The 20,158-nt window shown below is 32.0% G+C and overlaps 1 protein-coding gene across 2 annotated transcripts; it reads right to left on the reverse strand.

Moving 5' to 3' along the window:
* Window positions 1-7,677: 7,677 nt before the first annotated feature.
* Window positions 7,678-20,007, reverse strand: LOC106779477 (U4/U6 small nuclear ribonucleoprotein Prp31 homolog). Of its 2 annotated transcripts, XM_014667590.2 has the most exons (10): window positions 19,746-20,007; window positions 18,326-18,395; window positions 16,958-17,111; window positions 16,770-16,835; window positions 16,517-16,654; window positions 15,094-15,986; window positions 14,909-14,979; window positions 13,256-13,358; window positions 13,024-13,099; window positions 7,678-7,943 (listed from the first exon to the last, which is right to left on the reverse strand). In XM_014667590.2, exons 3-10 carry the CDS (start codon window positions 16,958-16,960, stop codon window positions 7,836-7,838), a joined length of 1,458 nt encoding a protein of 485 aa, XP_014523076.1. In that variant the 5' UTR covers window positions 16,961-17,111; window positions 18,326-18,395; window positions 19,746-20,007; the 3' UTR covers window positions 7,678-7,835. The 2 variants fall into 2 exon arrangements, with proteins under 2 accessions (XP_014523076.1, XP_014523075.1); XM_014667589.2 differs by lacking the exon at window positions 18,326-18,395.
* Window positions 20,008-20,158: the final 151 nt, after the last annotated feature.

Consider the following 20,158-nt stretch of genomic DNA (forward strand, 5'->3'; position numbering starts at 1 on the left):
ATTGAGTAAGTGTTGATGTTTACGTTCAGTAATGTCATTTTGTTGTGGAGTTTCCACACATGAAGTCTGATGAATGATTCCCTTAGATTTGAAAAAATCATGCATGGAAAACTCAACACCATTGTCTGTTCGGACAGTTTGAACATGAATGTTAAATTGATTTTCAATGAGAGTTATAAAATTGATGATGTGCATGCGAGTTTCAGCTTTGGAGCGCATTAAAAATATCCATGTGAAACGTGAGTGATCATCAACAATGGTTAGGAAATAATAGTGGCCATATAAAGAGGGTGTGGAGCATAGGCCCATATATCCATGTGCAAAAGAGAAAAAGGGCGTAAAGCATGAGATGTACTGAGAGGGAAAGGAAGTTTGCGCTGTTTAGCATAATGACACGTATTGCAAGTAAAATTTTTATTAATGGTCAAACATGGATAAAGTTGCTGCATAACATGTAAACGTCCATGGGATGGATGACCAGACGAAAATGCCATAAGTCAATGGGTATCACGTTACATTTTGGATTAACTATGGAGGAATGTATATGGTGAGATGTAGTATGTTGGGGAGTAAGCTTGTATAAACCGCCTTGCACATCAACTGAACCAATCTTTATCTTGGTGTTCACGTCCCGTATAAGACAATTATTAGCAGTGAAAATGAGTTGACATGGTATAATAGATACAAGTCTAGAAATAAAGATGAGATTAACACTGAATGAAGGAATATAGAGGACATCTGTAAGGGTTAGATTAGAAGAAAATTGAACAGTGCCAGAATGTGTAGCAGTGACATGGTGACCATTAGGAAGTTTGACAATTATAGGATCAATGTTGTGATAAGAAGTAAAAAATTGAAAAGAACAGGACACGTGGTTTGTGGCTCCTGAATCAAGGATCCAAGGAGTGGTGTTAAAATTGTTTGTGGTGCAGCTAACTGAATGGACAGTACCTGAAACATGACATGTGTGAGTGGAAGAAGAAGAAATAGGACCAAGATGATTAACATGAGTAGCAGTATTATTTAATGTTGAAGTAACATTTGGTGGCTGTTGGATTAAAGCTAATAGAGCCTGATACTGTTGAGGTGTGAAACGAATCGCTTGTTGCTCAGTAGTAGTAGCAGAGAGATCTTTCTCAGTGACTTTGCCTTCACCATTCACAATGCTATTAGCAGTAGAAGTTTTGCCATTAAAGAAACGATGTCCAGGGGGAAACCCATGTTTCTTATAGCACACATCTATAGTGTGACCAATCTTCCCACAGTGAGTGCAAGTTTTCCCACGTTGGGACACATTCTTATTATTCTTGTTATCAGAGTTGGATGAAAAGCCATGTTTACGATAACAAGTGTTTTCAGTATGTCTAGATCGACCACAGAAATTGCAATTAGAATTAACACTAACAACATTGATGGAACCACGTTTGATTTCAGCAGTGCAAGGGTCAGTGACAATCAGTTGTCGTTCTTGTTGTGCAACATACGAAAAATTTTGGTGATGGGAGGCAGTGGATCCAATAACAGAATATGAGAACGAACATTAGCATATTGTTCATTAAGCCCACAAAGAAACTACATAGCTTGATTTTCAAGTTTTCGTTGAGCTAGAGTAGAAGAAACTTTATAGCTGCATTTAACACTACAGGTGCAAATTGGATCTGGTCGAAAATTCTCCAATTCATCTCAAATAATGCGAAGTTGAGTGAAGAAATCCGTGACAGACAAATCACCTTGTTTAATGGAAGATGCCTCAAATTGCAGAGCAAATATACGAAGAAGATCCCCCTGTGAATACCGAGATTTTAGGTCACGCCGGATTTCCTCAGCACAATCCATCCAAAGTATGCTCTGGCGAATAGACAATGAAACCGAATGAACAAGCCAAGAAACGACCATATTATTACAATGTATCTAAGCACCATATGTTCGATCAGACTGTGATGGTTGTGGAGCACTGCCATTGATGAACTCAACCTTGTTTTTGGCACTAAGAGCAGTAATCATAAATCTGCTCCAAGAATGGTAATTTGTAAAATCAAGAGAAAGGGATACAAAGGCCATGGCTGGATTTTCATTTGGGTCTAAATATAAAAAACTATGAACATTAAGAGATGGATCATTGTCACCACTCATGGTTGCAAAGAAAACAGAGAAGCGTGATGGAGGAGAAGAGATAACCTTGCTCCTAATATCATAACAAAGAAAATGCAGACGAAGAAAGAAAGAAAAGAATCTCACTACATACTACATTGATTTTTATTACTGTAGCTCCAAGACAAATATATACAAGATTATAGAAGAGAGAGAGAAAAAACAAAATGTAGTCGATTACAACTGAAAGCGAAAACAAAATACACAAAACAAAAATATTAAGCCCAAGCCCAATAACGAATTATTCTTGAGACATCTAAATGTGTTAGTAATATTAATATTTTCTTTTATTATTTTTTTTCACTTTTTTAAAAATATTTATTATCTTAATGGTTTAAATTTCTCCTATCTTGACAAACTGTTATTGAGTGAAGTGTATAGTATTTTAGATTTTAGATAGATGATTCTTTTTCAAGTATATTTTGTTGCTCTAATCTTCTAAAACGTTATTATTAAATAATTTAAACATATCAAATCATGAAATTAATGGTCATATAAATTCAGGTAGTTTGCTAATATAGTTTATTTTAGATTCTTCCCCCAAAGAATTTTTCAGTAAAATTTAGAATAAATTTCTTTAAGACTTTCTATGATTTTTTAAAATTACATACATTACTCTAACGCTTTTATCTGTATTGGTTCTTACCAGTGGTTAAAAAACATTACGTTGTATGTTTTTTATATGGAAAGTTGTATGATTTATTCAAAAATTGTTATATCATGCTACCATTAATACATGTCTAAATCTCTCTAAACAACTAACACATGTTTAAAGTTTAAACTTTTCTAATCAAATATTGCAGCCTTTTACAATTAAATATAACATAAATATTTGATTATATAATTAGATTTTCTAATAAGTATCATTTTATATAAATTATAGCATAACTGAAATTTATGATAAATCAATATATTTTAGTATATAAATTATAACTCATTCTTATTAAAAGATTGAATTGTGGTATAAGATTATCTCTAAGTGTTAATAATTTCCTTCAATCAAAAAATAATAAACTAAAATGGATATACGTACGGTTAAGAAACAAATATACTTGTACACTTAATAAAGTAAAGAAGGGTATAAAATTATTTTTAAAAAATTACTAGATATTATAAGAGTGTGCGAAATATAATTTAAATTAGGAGACGAGGAGTTTAGAGCTTACAATTATATTAAATGATATTCAAATCTTAAATATACACTTACTTACCAAGTAATTTAATAAATTATACACATTTTTATGTTTTCTAATAAAATAATGTTTTTGATTTAAAAAGAAATATTTTTTAAATATTGTTTATGACAGATTTTAAATTTTTAAAGATTAATTCTTGTATTCAAATGTTAATGAATATGAATTTTTAAATAAAATAAGGAAGTGCGTATCAATTTATTACAAATATAAGATTATCAAATGTTATTTATTAAAGTTATAAATATAAGTAAATATTTATTTAAAAAATAAAAGAAAATCATTCTGATTTTGATAAATACAGAAGAGAGGAGTGTATTTAAAACAATAGTGAAATTTGTAAGTATAAAAGTGGTGGAAGATGAAAAGAAAGGAAACATTAATAATATATCGTAACTTCATATACACTACTTTTAATATATTAGTGGAACTCATTAAATATAAGTAAAACTCAGGAAATAAGAATAATAGAAAGATTTGAAAAATAGTAAAATGGAATAAATGTGTGACCTATAAAATCTTTTTAATTCATAAAATTTAAGATTTAAATCTTAAATCAATCCTGATGAATAAAAATATTTATTATCTTTAAAATATCAACAATCAAATAAAATACCAATTAAAATTTAGATATTATAATACATTATTTTTCTATTAAAACTGTGCCATATAATAATAACAATTCCATATCTATTAGAAACTTAAGCAACTAGGTTGCGTTAAGACATAAACGTAACGTGCTTTAAAATCTTGTAAACAGTCAAAATGCACGTCTTGTAAAGTTTTATATATTATAAATTAAAATATGTATTTAGAGAATAGATTTTTATAATCTTTACTCTTTTAATTAGATATTTCACTGAAAAATGTTGGTAATATAATTTTGAAAATACATTCTGCTATTAATTGAAATCTATAATATTTTGTAAATCTCACTAATATTTGGATTACTGTTGTTTAATATTTACTGAAAATTATAAATTTTATGCAAATCTTTCTATAATTCTTATTTCCTGAATTTTACTTATATTCTAATATGTTCTAATAGGTTCCACTAATTCTATTTAATATATATATATATATATATATATATATATATATATATATATATATATGAAAAAGAGAGTCAAAATTAAATCTTTAATATGTTTGATATGTTGTTCATACATTTTTATTTATATATCCAATAGGAAAATAAAAAATATACCGTACCAAAGCACAAATAACACGCAAGGATAAATTATTAAAACAAATATTTAACTTAAGAAAAATATATATAAACAAAAGAAAACATTTTAACTAAAAATTATATAAACAAATTAATTTTATGAAATACAAACATTTAAAAACCATATAGATCACATAAGTCTATATATATATGTATAAAAGTATATTCAACAAATTAAATGTCAATTATACTCATATTGCATGTTTCAATCTATTTAAGAATAAAGGTTGAGTTTCAATATTTTTTTCGATTGAGCAAAATATGATCATGAGGCGCTACAAAAGAATGTAGAACACACATGTCCCAAGTTTACATATTATTAGGTATAAGGAAATTGAAATGTAGTATAGAATTTATTCATAGTTTGGCAGCCTAATTATTTTTCTATGTTTAGCTTTGTCTGTCACTATGGAAACCTTGGTCCATGATTGAGGACTATTTGAAGAACACGTTCAACTATAAAGCTTCCTTTTATGTCTAAGTATCACATAGGTTAAAGAAGTGCAATATATATTGCCTGCATCAAATGTTGAATGAGTATTAAAATCCTATTAAGGCTCTTACCAATGTATTTCAAATAACCAAACATTACATGATATACGATGGAGAAGAAGGATAGCTGCATCATCTAAAATTGGAATGACAAAGAATACCTAATTTGTGTTTTACCAATTCCTGGAACTCCACCTATATAAAAAAAAGTTAGTTATATTGCAACCAAAAAAGTAATGTATAAGCTACTTTGATTTGACTTGAACTCCCACCTCCTGAGTTAGTTAAAGGATGCACTTTGCTGCATTTTGAACTATCTGTATTTGCATTTTCAGAGAATTTAGATTTTGCTTTCATACCTAAGATATAAGCTCCAAATTACACTGAATGGATACATAGAGGTAATATAGGATGTATTTATTGTTGGGGAAGTTCGACACACACATAAATCTTCACACATAGTAAAATATTGTCTGCTTTGAGCCACAAGAGGGATATATATGGATTTCCAAAAATTAATTAGATTCACAAAATGATCTAATTTGGACATTCGACAAATGAGAGAAAGAGTGTGCAGTGACCAACGAGTTGGGATTTTACACTACTTTGAGTGTCTATGCAGTGGCTTTAGAAAGGAGAAACCATATTCAAAATTCACTAAGAAAATTTATACTTTAACATGAAAAATCTAACCTCTCTATTAACATCTCAAAAAGAGTATCAGATTCAAAGCATATTAAAACAATTCTCTATTAATAAAAAAAAACTCAAATAACATTCTTATTCAATTACAAACAATCAAATAAACATAATCTCTACGTGAAAATCAAGATTTTATTCATAAGCGACTTTCACATTCAAATAAGTCACTTTCACATTCAAATTATCTATTATAAGGTTTTATACAAAACATTACAAATTCTCTTACCTTTAGAAATATTTAGGTTTCATATCTCTTAATAACATGACAAGTTTCTAAAACTCTTGTCTTTCATGAACTTATATTTCTTATCATTACTTCAATATATTTTTCTAAGTTGGAATCTTGCATGACTTGACTATCTTCCATAATTTCATTATTTTCCTAATAATATAAAATAACACTTTTCCTTTTTCTCGTGGGCCTCTAAGAAGGTACTAGCTCATAAAACACATGTTCTTAAAGATCTTGAGTTTGTTCGAACAAATTATCATGAGTAGTAAAATTTTGTAGAAATTTGAAATCTATCAAAATAAAAAAGAGACTCTATGAATCAGTTATGAAATTGTTACTTATTCTTTTTTCAATACAAAGTCTCTAATTTTATTATTCCTTCTAAATTCAATATTTTTATAAATTCAATATCCTTAAAGAATGTAGTTGTTCTTGTCTCAGAAATTACCTTTATTTTGAAATAAATAATTTAAATACTTTGAATGTTTTAGAATAATAAGTGTTTATTGTTTGCAAGTCTAATTTCTTTTTATTTAATTTTTAAGACCATACTTCCATACATGAAAATAATTTAAACTCAAAGTTCATAATGTGTTTTGGTAGTTGTCTTGGTTGACAATCCAAGTATTATTATTCAACATGCAATTTTTCTAATAAAAAATTGTAAACTTATACAATTTTTGTAAACAAAATTACAAACCCTTGAACGACCAAAATTTTGATCATGAGTAAAAAATTAATATATAAAAAAAAATGAGAGAGTCACCATCATAATTTATTAAGAAAAACTATAAAAAAAAATTTGAAATAAAAATAATATGTGAAACTAGATCAAATCCAAGATTTGTACGTGAAAAAAATATTAACACTTCACAACAGATGATTGTCCTTAATTAAGTATTTAAAATTACTTAAATATATAATTTTTCCTCGAAAATCAAACAAAATAAACAAATACAAATTAATTAAGAAAATATCTTTGAATTTCTTTTTGAATTTCATAAAAATCAACTTTACTCTTATATATTCTCGTTCACAAATGAGAAATGAGGGTTAGAAAATTCTTTTAAAATTATTTGGAAAATATTTTCAAAACTTTTGATTGGAAAGTGAATCCGACAATTGTTATTATATTGAAGTTGTTTTTATATATGTTGATTCAAATTAAGAAACTAGTAATCACACAGTTCACTATAACGAATAAAATTTGGCCAACATGGTTGTTACCACAACAATTTAATCAAAATCATAATGTCATAAAAGATAAATTTATTAATTTATATAAAAAAATACGTCAAAATTCATATCTAAAATATTTTTTTTATTGATTGATACTGTAAAATTTTTTAAAGCCTGGATGAAATTGAACTCTTCTAAATATAAAATGGTTTTACTAATTTGAAGTTTTAATTTCTAGTATCTTCTAAATTGCACAATTTATAAATCATTCTTGGCTTTTAAATCACACAATACAAAAGTCTTCTTTTGTTTTTAGGTTGTGTAATTTAGATCTCTATTTTTAAGAAAAAAAAAAGTCTTACAAATTGTGTACCCCAAAAATAACTTTTTGCTTCCAGAAAAAGGACAAGATTTTCATATTCCTGGAGATGCACGACAAATTATTGAAGAATTTGGCTAAAATTGTTAGCAAAGAAACTTGATCTTTCAGTCCTGAAACATTACCTCATCAAAGAAAATGGTTACTATATCGATTATCAGTTATGTGACTAGGAAAAGGAACCTGGTATAAGGCATAGCAGAAGTCATATACAAGCGAACGTATCAACAACATAATCACAACACGGCTACTCTTAAAAAACCTATGACATGCACGGTTTCATGTCCTCTTAATCTTCGAAAATGTTCCTGTTTCAGAGAAGTAGGTGCTTTGAGTTCCGCTACCAAGTTGATGTGCATGAGCCTGTGGATTTGTCAGCTCAATCCCCTGAAAAGCAATATAAGTAACCAACATTAATGCAAAACTTTACTGATATATAGAAGTAAGAAAGAGTACAAGTGAGGAATTTATCGTTTTATTTTTCTAAGAATTTGGAATTCTACTGATATTAGTTAATTAAAAATGGCTTATTAAAATGGTAGAACTTTAATTACTTTTAAATGTTGCATCCAAACACTTTACTGAAGGGTATTTAAAATTCTTCAAAAAATAACACCCATCCAAACCCACACTATAGTTTATTTAAATGAGAAAAACTGGGAAATCGTCAACAACCAAACTGAATTATCGCCTCATCTACGTAGGTATTAGTCAATTTGATACACAACCAAAACATGACCTAGACACTGCAGTTTACGTACATGAGAAAACCTGGCCACGTTTTTCAGCAACTTAATCACAGGCTCAATATTCTTTTACTTTCAGGACTTGCGTGTAGTATGAAATTCCCTAAACAAGACCTGGCAAACCTAATGATTAACATGGCCAGAGGTGCGTTATACACCATGAATTGCTTGTAACTGCTAACTGTCAAGACGTGTTGAAGCAAGGAGAATGGCGATAAATGTGAAGGGAAAGTATTAGGGGTGAGCAAGAATTCAGTCGAGAGGGAATTGAGAAGGTATGATCTCTAAGCCCCTTAAGAACCTAATAAGTATGATAATTACTTATTTCTCAGTCTTTTTAAAACGCTTATTTTCTGTGTCATGCATTTTGTGATAATTTTATCGAAAATTTAGATTTAAACGTTTTATTTAGAAAATAGAATTGATTAGCCTTTTTGTTGAATTTTTGTAGAGGATGGGAAGTTTGAGGAAGATAGGAGGAATCTAAGACTTTCTCGCTAAGCAAATCTCCCTTTATGCTTGAAACGAAAAGCATCCTCTTGCCTAGCGAGAGGTTAGACTTGTCCAATAAGAAGTTGTTTAAAAGTCAAGTTGTGAACAAAAAGGGGAAGTTTTTGGAGACCTTGAGAAGGGCAGAGGCACATGGAGAGCTCAAGAATCACTTCCATCTTCATCCATTCCACTCTTTTGTTCCATTTTTGTGCTACTCATGTGTAGGAATAACTAACTCCCTTATGCATTGGAATTGAATACACGTTTTCTCTTATGCAATATAAATTTCTTTCATGACTCTTGGTTCTTTCCTTATGCTTCATGTGCAAGATTGATTACCTATGTTAGGAATCTAAACATTGGAAAATGCTTTGAAACTTAGACAAGGATAGAACAACTTAGAGGTTTGATTGTATACATAGACTATAATCAATTGGTCATTCTAACCACTTTTTCCTAATGCAAAATTTGTGTTAAAATAACTAAGGGATTAACATTTACACATGGAAATTTACAACTATCTCTAAGGAATTAGAACTTTGGAGCTTGTGGTGTGAATATTTGAGTTATTTTAGAAATATATTCTGTAGAGTATTGCATTAGGTTGAGTTCATGAAACAACCCCGGTGAATCTATGTCCCCCTCGAGTAACATAATTTTAATTTAGTAGTTTTATATGCTTTGAATTTAGAATCATCACTATTGCAAATTGTTAGATATATTGCGTTATATGTTAATTAGGGAAGCATAGACATTTGATATTGGTAGATATTGTTATATTGTTTGTAACAATATCTTCTATTTACCATATTTATGTTTGGTTGTCATATATACTTGTATTGTTCTTTATTATAAATATATTTTAGACACATGGAAATTAATCATATACCTAGTTTTTCTCTATATTCAACACAAATTTTGAATCAAACAGTGTTTATATTATTAGTCTGAATTAGTATAAATAAACAATTAGCTTGACACATGTAATTGAGACCGAATGATTATTAGAGTATCAGAATAACTTTCCACATCAGGACTCCCACATCAATGCGTACACTAATTCAGTACAAATACAAAATCTCTCCATGAGATCCTTGGCCAAACTTATACAATAAAATTTATTCATCATATTCGTACCACTTTCTTAAGTATATTCCACAGCAACTTAACGACATATGAATGAATTATTCCAAAATTTAGAAAGACAATTGCAGTTTCCACAAAACCTAAAAATGTATGTTCTTGCATTCAAATGAAACATAGTTGAATGAGTAATGCTATGCAAAAAGAATCAACTCAATTGGATAATGTTGTGCATCAAACAAACAACAAAGGTCAAACAACAACCTAAACTACTGGAATCTTATGTGATAAATTGTTCTAACTACATGCCTCTAATTAAATATCCGACCGGTCAAAATAAATAACAATATATCAAGAACCCATGGTAAAAATTTAAGTTTAATCGATGGTTAATGAAGTAGGAATCTTAATTTTTCCGAGATGACTCAAAGACTGAAATAAAGTGATGATCATTTTTCTTAAAAATGAGAAATTAATTTCTCTAGGTACATACCTCAAATTAATAATTCGAGTGGTCAAAGTGAAGTAATTTATCAAAGTTTCAACTTGATCTTATAGTGAAATAGGTGAAAATTGATCTTTTACCAAGACAACTTAGAGACAAAAATAAAGTAATGATCAATTTACTAAAAAATGTGGGATTAATTCCTCTAAGTATAAACCTCAAATTAATAATCCAAACGGTCAAGATGAAGTAATAAGCCTTAGGAATCATATATCAAAGTTTCAGCTTAATCTAACGGTAAACGAGATGGAAATGAAGGTTTTGCCAAAGTAACTTGGAAAATAGAAAACAAGAAAAGCAGTCAAGAAAACCAAAACCCCCACAAGTGGATAGGATAGCTACCCTTACTAAAACCCAACATACTCACATCTCATATATTCAGATTCTTCATCCTAAAATATATAATTATCATGTGAAAAGAAAAGAGTTAGCTCCCTTTCCCTCTTTTCCAGAATCCTTCCTTCAATTCCCTTCTTTTCTTGCTCTTTTCTCCTCTTGCAACAAGTATGTTTTGTTTTTCATTGTTTTCCAAAACTTGCTAACATTCCTCTCTATTTATAGAGAAATTCTAGCTTGCCATGGGCCCAAGGATTCCTTAATTTCAGAATACAAACATGGAAGGCCGCTCACTCGTCTCATTTTATTGACACCAACAATAGTTGATTGTTTGCACATAGAAATTGGTAGGCGAAATTTTATTTGGCTACAAGTGTCACAACTGTTTTTTTTCCTTGATTTTCAGAAACATACACATGGTTCTCTAACACCAAAAGTCCATGTGTGGGCCTTACACAAGACTTTAGGGAAGCTACAATATTTTCTGGAGATTGAAGTAGCCCATTCCAAGGGCATCCAGAGGAAGAAGTGTACTAAAGATCAGACCTGGGTTTCAGTATATTGAAGAGAAGAATAAAGTATGTAGCTTGAAAACAGCCCTATATGGACTCAAGTAGTCACAAGTATTTTGTTTAGGAGACTTATTTAAGTTATCATTTTCTTGGGGTACCAGTGATCATACCCCAATTATCAAATATTCTTTGGAAAGGATACTTACTTTTCTTGCTTAATGTCAGTGACATGATTGGTGCAAGGGATAATGCATGAGAAACTAAACTTGAAGAAAATCCTGTTGCTCAATTCGATATGATAGATTTAGCAAAACTAAAATGCATTATTGGGATAGAAATTGCCTATTCTAAAAAGGGAATTATTATCTCCCAAAGGAAACATGTTCTAGACCTTCCCAGAGAAACAGGTAAAATTGATTGCAAAGCCACTAAAGCCCCTCTAGTTTAAAACCATAGAATTGGGAGTGAAATGATACTTCTGCAGTGAATAAGGGCCAATTCAGAGACTTGTAAGGAAGCTCATTTACTTATTAGCCCACACTACACCAAACATAACTTATGTTGTGAGTGTGGTCATCAATTCACACATTATCCAAGATAGCAACCGTTAAGGCTACGAATATAATCCTTCAATATTTGAAGACAAGTTTGGAAAGAGGATTGTAGTTCAAGAAGGATAGAAAATTAAAACATGGAGAAGTATATTGATCCAGACTATGATAGGTTTGTTACTGATAGGAGGTCTACCTCAAGATATTGCATGTTCTTGGGTGGAAACATGGTAATTTGGAGAAGTACAAAAATGTAGTACCAAGGTCCAAAATCTCAAGTTATGGCACAAGAGATGTGAATTGTTGAGGTCAAAAATTATTTTTAATGATCTTAAAGTGAAACGTAAGGAATCTATGACTCTTTTCTGAAAATAAATCAGCTATTAATATTGCTCATAATCCAATTCAACATAACAGGATAACATAAACATAGAAGACCAACACTTCATCAATGAAAAATTACATAATTGCCTTATATCTACTTTCTATATTCCATAAGGACTTCACCTAGTAGATTTGTTTGCAACGGACTTTCCATAGAACAGTTTCCTGATCTTACATGCTTACATGCAAGCAGAGAATAATAAATATTCATTCCCCAATTTCCCAGTGAGTGTTCAGTTACAAGGAGATACTATCAATTATTGTAATTATTACTAATAAAATATTGTAGGTATACAAAGAGTTATTACTTATTATTGCAATTATTTCTAGGGTAGTAGAGTTTTAAATAATGTATCCTCTTGCACTGGTTTACAATCAAGAAATTGAATCAGATTTCCTCCTAAATCGTTCAAGTATGTTCAAATTATTATATTAATAATGAATCTTACTATTCACAATACATTTTGGTTTGCAATTTGGAAAATTGGCTTTCCAGTTCACAATTAGTATCCTAATTCAACTACCTTTGTCAGTCCCAAAAACACAAGTGTTAGTGAGATAGCAAGATGATCACTACTCCAAGCACTATGGATAGATACAAGCTATTTAAAATGCTAAACAGTGTTTTCATTCATAGCTTCCCACAACCAATTGGGGAGAAATTCACTAATTTTGGAGTGATAGCAGGATGACTGCTACTCCAAAGACTATAGGTACAGCCTAAATAATTTAAATGCTAAACAATGTTTCCAGTTACAACTTGTCATAACAATTTTGTGCAAAATTCACCACTTTTGCACTAGTTAGGTACTAGAGAGCAGGAGAAAACATACAAAAACAACAAAAAGATGAGCAAACCTGCACTGGTGTGAATGCAAGACTTGATGTCAAACCAGATGTAGCACCACTGCTACCATAATTCTTTTCCTTGAATCTGATAAATGAAAAATAGTCCACCAGAATTGTCATCGTGGTCAGTTAGATAAATAAAGTATTAGAGACATGGATGGTAATTTATCATCTTGCAACAAAATCAGAGTATCAAGTAACTAGAACATAATATAGAACTCAAGCAATGAGAAGCACTTACCTTTTTGCAACTTTTGCAGCAAGTTTGCTTTGACCAACAGACACACGCAGTTTGCCACTGCCAGCCTGACCAAGCATTCCATAGCCCTCACCCAGACCATCTCCTATAATTCACATGCACAAATATAAGAATATAAGGACAGATTAAAAATTTTCCATTTTATGTTTCCAAAGGATTTCATACATAGTAATTAATGCCATTTTAGTACTTAAGTGTCTTATTGCGTTATAAGAGAAATTTGGCTAAGCATGCAATAGCTTTACCTTTCTATTACCATTGTACTTTGACCTTGATTGCAAACATGTAACATTAGAGGCATAGTATTCTGCCTAGGGCTTAAGTACTATTTTGGTTCAATTATTCTTTTGGTCCTTATTTTTGTTGAAAAGTGTCAAGTCGGTACTCTAATTTTTTTTCATCTCAATCTGGTCATGACTATTTTATAAAAGTGATTCAATTTGGACTCTTCAGTTACAAACGGTGTTAAAGTCAATGTCATGTGTTAATTTGTGCTTTTTTTTAATTTTTTTTCCATGTGTCACTTCACAGTTGTTCCAAGTGACACAATTAGTGTGACATGACAGTAACAATGCCACGTGGACAGAGTCTCAATTTAGTTCCTACATTTGTTTTTTAGATTCAATTTAGTTCCAGATTTTGTAAAATTGGAGCAATATTGTCCCTTGTCAAATTGGGACAAAATTTATTTTTTGTATAAATCTTTTGCTGATATTTTTATTAAAATTAACATTTTAATTAAATATTTTTAAGTTAACTTTAAAATCTATACCAAATTGAAACTAAGAAATAATTTTTGAAAGGGAAAACAATTATAAAAAAGTAAAATTAAATATTTAATTTAGGACAAGCAGATGAGTGATAAAGTAAGCAACTCAGACTTTTCTTCTCAATATCTCAAGTACCGAACCCATAAAATTATATTTCAAGCTATTTTCCTAATTTTCACCTCATTTTCAGTTTACTATTTGCATGCCCAACCTGGGGTTGAGATGTCTTCATACTCTGCCTTTTAAGAACATTTTGAATTATAAAATATCAGAATTCATCAAATTGAGTTGTGAATTTCACGCATAGTTGCTGCATCAATTATTAGTATAATTGGATTAATAATTGTTAGGAATTAGACCAGAATTGCCATAACAAACGGATAGAAAAAGCTAGCTATTTGGGATCTCTGATGTGTAAGACAGAAGTACACACTGGACAAAAGAAATAGAGAATTCTGCCACCCACCATTTTCCAAACTCAATTCTTGCTCATTTTTCTCTTCAATCCTCTTATTCACTAATAGCCTAACAGAATGTCACATTCCTTTTTGCCCACTACCACCAACTACATTGGCGGGTGGATATATTTTCAATTCCCTCCCTTGTTTTTCCCACTAATCCTTCACTTTCCTTATGTGATCGGTATTAGTTCTTATCATAGGGTTTTGCATCACTATCACAACTTAATTATTAAAAGTCTAATTACTTCCCGTTCTCCTTTTTATTCCATCTAAATAATCCCTAACTCCCTATATTTTTCAATATAATAAATATAAATTCAAGCATCAAATTAAAAATAATCAAAAGGAAAAAATTGCTATGCAAATGTAATCAGATCAGGACAAGAGCAAACTGGTAAAATCACCTAATGAGCTCTCTTCTGGGACTCCAAATTGCATCCTATTGGCTAACTTCCTCATGTCTGTTATTGCATACCTGTAATTAGAATCAACAGGTATTAAATTAAAAAAAAAAAAGGCACAAGGCAGCATACCTTCAACACAGCTACCTAAAACTCCAGTACAAACAAAAATTTAAGCCTATGCTAACCTTTCCTTCATCTTCCTAAGCCGCCGACCACCTCTCTTCTTTTTAGGCTCAGAATCAGGAACTGGAAGTGGTTTTGGTTGCTTTGCAGGAGGGGGCTCCTGCCACTTCTCAATTTTTTTGTGAATCTCCTCCTTGAAAGCCCTTCCAGTATTTCCAGATGGGTCCCCCCGTATGGAATCTACGCGTGCTGCTAGTGTAGACTTTGCAGCCAAGAGTCGACATGCTCGCATCCTTAGAGATGGAGGAGTAGTCTGAAATATCTCTGTTTGCTCAAGGTAACCTACACGAAATTGTGATGTTGCTGTGGAGAACCCAGCAAGATTCTTTTTCTTGGCACCCAGAAGCTGAACATTACAAGCAGGCATCTTTGCTAGAGATGCCAGACCACCAGCTGTGCCCATGAGTTTAGCTGCAACAGCACTTCCAACAATAGCAGAGAGATTGGGTGCAATGTAGCCCATTCTACTCTCAACGAAATCTAGAACTTTCTTCTTTGCTGAATCAAGATCAAGTGCTCGATCACAGGCCTCGACAGTTTTACTAAGGACTTCTTCCGGAAGAGGCTTGCCAGTTGTAGTTGAAGCAGTAACAGACACAACCATTATGATGGCTGAGGGTAAAAGCCCTTCTAAATCAACAAGAGTCAAATCCATTTCATTTCCTATCTTCTTAACAACACGTGCATAATCGATCGGGTGATGTACCAACGACTCAAGCTCAGGAAATTTCAATCGATATTTGTCACGAATAAAATTGTGGATTATAACAATTTCATTCTCAATGTCAACTGACAGAGCATTGCAATCCACAATCAATTGATATTCAGGATCATCTTCTAGATTCAATCCCTGAGTGGAGACATCTGACCCCATTTTAAGGGCCTCTTCCACTTTCTGCAATAAAAAATAACATTATACCTTATTCATGCCCCAATGTCAATATGTATGTCTCAATAACTAAAACACCCCAGATATCAGAAAAAGAAATGAAACTAAAAAGACAGAACAACACCATTCAAAACATAAAAAAGAAAGAAACCTAAATTCCCCGCTTAGACAAACTGATTTTAGATTCTACAAAAGTCAATAAAGCACCCAACAGCAATAGCAATAACAATGACTATTCAGACAAGCCTGGTTTTAAATTGTGAAAGTAATAGTAGCGATATTAAAGGTCCCATCAACAGCAACTGGTAGCAAGGTTTTAAGCAACAGTATGTGACCATGATTTTGGCTGCAACATCATGTTTTATAGGGCGTCTGCAACTGTAAAAAGATCACAATGGTGGCTGCACCAACAGCATCTGTCCCCAATTTGGCATAATATCAAGGAACACGATGAAACCATGAAACCGTGTCAACAATTTAAATGCTAAACTGTGGTCAATTTATAATCACTTCAAAAGAAATGAGGAGCAATTTACCTGTATAATATCAATGTACCTCTGTGTTTTCTGCAACTTGGAAACACTGTCCAAGTCATCATAGTTGAGGTTTTCTAGGTCAGCCAGATCACCATCAACATCCTCTTCCATGTCAGCAGCATCAACATCGTTATTCTCCTGAAACAAAAGGAACCAACCACCTTATTTGTAACAAAACTTTTCGTAAATTCATTCAAACTTACTTAGTTTAGATAAAAGTAAATAAAAAGATAAAAAAGAAGAAGAAGCTTACTAGAATTTCGGCCTCGTTATCAGAGAGTTCATCGAGGTCGGCAAGAAAAGAATCAGCAAGGGTAGCCTAGAATCAAACACACAATTATAAGACCCCAAATGTTCATACTTCAAAATTAAAATTTCAAAACTGAAAATGTTCCATTAAAACACAGAAAAACAAAAAGGGTAGAAATAACGAAAACAAACCATGTCTATGGACAAGGTGGGTAGAATCAATGTTGTCGTGAATAGGTATTCTGGTTAGTGACCTTCCAGAACTCAGAAAATGGGATAAGAGAATCAAGGATTAAAGCACACGTGAAAGTAACGGGCCTGGCTTATTTGGATGAAAGACATAACCCTGTTTTTCATAAATACTCATCAATAGAAATATCAATGAATCATAGCAGAATAATGAGTCATAGAGTGCATAATAATGAGTCAAAGTTCAGGAATTAAACATTACCATCAACAGAAATCTAAAAAGTGAATCATAGCAGAAAAGCAAGAACTAGACTCGGTATAGATACTAACGGCCCCATTTCCTTGGACTGAACTTGGGTAATTCACAACCCCTCCTAGCCCCTTCTCTATCTTATTCCTGAATTACACTACCTTATGTTACTTTCGCTTCTCACTTCAATTTGAAAGGAAGAGGATACTTACACAAACTGGGAGTGGAGGTGTTAAGATTTTCCGCTACTTGATGCATATCAAATGTTGGAAGTCCCACATCGACTAGAAATAAAGTTAATTTATAGTATATAAGTGGATGCAAACCTCATTATACAGGTCAGTTTTGTGAGGTTGAATTAGACTTAAAGTTCACTTCTTAACATGGTATCACAACTATGTTAGAGTCTATTCTAGTGATATTTGTTGTTTGTTGGACATGTCGTTCCACCCGTTATCGAACAACCCATTAATGTTTAGTCTCATGCTCGAGATGTACATACTTCGGCGTGAGGGAGGTGTGGTGGAAGTCCCACATCAACTAAAGATAAGGTCAATTTATAGTATATAAGTGGGTGCAAACTGCATCTTATAAGCCGGTTTTATGGGATAAAGTTAGGTTTAAAGTCCACTTCTTAACACCAAATAAAATTATGTTCATCTCATCTAAGTTGAGAGATAATCTAGACAAAGATTTCTTTCTAGTATTCTCATATACCGCACGTGCACACAATTTACAGCTTAGGGGTTTGTCCACATAACTTAATAAGCAAACCTGTTGGCTCTATTATTCTAGTAAATGAACTATGTTTCAAAGAGTTGGTAAAAGGCCTCCTCCTAATTAAATGACATGTAAAGTGTTGCAGAAGTATTAGAGCAGAATGACAGGCAAATCCAGCCAACTCAGATGACACAAACAAAAAGATACCACATAGGCTATAAGGGAACTCGGATGACGCAAATAAAATATACTATTGTTCTCAAAGTTTGCATTTCAGCAAAGAACAACACAAGAAAAACTCTAGTCTGCCAACAAATGGATACCAATCCTACATTGCATAATCATGGTATATAGAGTCATCTCTGTGACATAATTAGCAGCTTGAAACAAATGGTATATACCTTCCAAATAATCATCTCAGATTCAGTCCATGTTTCCATGTCTATATCTTATATTCAAAACATGTCGACTCTGCAAAGATTTTTTGCCAGACAATATTAATTATCCATTGTTTTGTCACAAAGGGAATTAGTTCACGAATGATTTTATATGCCGCAGAGCTACACAGAGACTCTATGGTAGGGTCATTAAATGCTCTGGTATTTAAAGACAAATGGGAAGAGGAAAACAAGAACAACATATAAGTCTCTATTAATAATGTAATCAACTATATATCGCAATTCATTCTATATCGTTAACTTTTATATAGATATATGACAGCTCAATACTTCTATACCTAACATTCATTTCCTTTTGCTTTAATAATTCTAAGATACCATAATGAAACTCCGGGTGTATAGGACCCAAAGCATTGACATTGGTGACTGGAATTTGGGTCAGGGCTACTTGTTGGGTACTGACCAACATACTTGTTTAGTCACTTGAGAAACCATGCTAGCATGGTACAATTTGGAGGAGAAATAGTGCATTCTCGTTCAAGGGGCTACCACACTGGCTCTCAAATGGGCAGTGGCCATTTTGCAGAAGAAGGGTTTAGAAATGCAGCCTATCTCATTCTATACAATACAGTTGGTTAAACAAATTGCAATAAACTGACTTTGACCTATGGTTTTAGTCCTATGGGTGGTTTTCCTTTCATCGAACTCAATACTTATGGTTTTGTCCGGCCCATAAGAAATCATCATAGATTTGGTATTGGTTACAGCTAAATACGTTGTTTCAAGCACATAACTACTTGGACAATTTGACAAATACCATTAATGAGAGATAATTCTTAAGATGTCTACTGTTATTTTATACATATACATATATACAGCACTCTCAGTATAAATTTACAGTCCCCACCACACACCCTCAGAAAATAGAAAAAACACGTGCATACATTCATTATGGGGTGCAGGAATAAAAAGCTCAAGCCACCTTACTTTACAAACCAGAAAAAGGCGCAACGAACCAAAACCACTCTACTATTTGCTTTGTATCGCACTGTTTCATCTAAGTGTGAAATACGTATTGTTCTCGTAAATTATTTTACTTTTTGAATTATTTTACTGCAAACTATATTGTTTTCTTCAAAGTAAATTTGTATTAAAAGGTACTCCGAGTACGAGTTTGGCAGGGTGAAATCAAAGGGATGAATTAAGAGAAGATCATTATGATAAGATGCGGGAAAAAAATTTAAGATCAGAACAGGGCACCTATTAACAAGACCCGATTCACCAAATCTTACTCAAATAACAAAATAAAACCTTAACCACAAAATATTGGACACAAAACGAAAAGCAATAAAATTAATTTAAGCAAACGAACCAAAACAACAGAAAACCCTAAAATTCGTAGGTTGGAGAACGAGATACTAACTTTCATTCACTATTCACGAACTTCACGTCTGTGGTAGAAAGGGAGACGCACGGTGGTGTTGATGGGGACGCACAAAACTCAGGCGAAGTGCTGCGCTGGTTTGAGAGGTATATGAAGAAGGGGGTTGTGTGCTGAGAGGGAAACGAAGTGGGGCGGTGCAATGGTGATTAGAGGGAGACACGGTGGTGATTAGAGGGAGACGGAGGTGTGAAAAAGATCAATAGGGTGGAGGGGAACTGAGAGGGGAACGCAGTGAAAATTGGTGGAGGGAAAATAGGTTTTTTCACTGTATTATTTTTATGAAAATTATTGTTTGACACGGCTAAAAAATTAACATTCATTTGACACCGGTGGGTCATTTTATTAAGGGTAAAGTTGTCATTTGCGTGCGTCAAAGCTGATCGAAATATTTT

The sequence above is a fragment of the Vigna radiata genome, unplaced genomic scaffold (genome assembly GCF_000741045.1).
Source record: "Vigna radiata var. radiata cultivar VC1973A unplaced genomic scaffold, Vradiata_ver6 scaffold_282, whole genome shotgun sequence".
NCBI classification, from domain to species: Eukaryota; Viridiplantae; Streptophyta; class Magnoliopsida; order Fabales; family Fabaceae; genus Vigna; species Vigna radiata.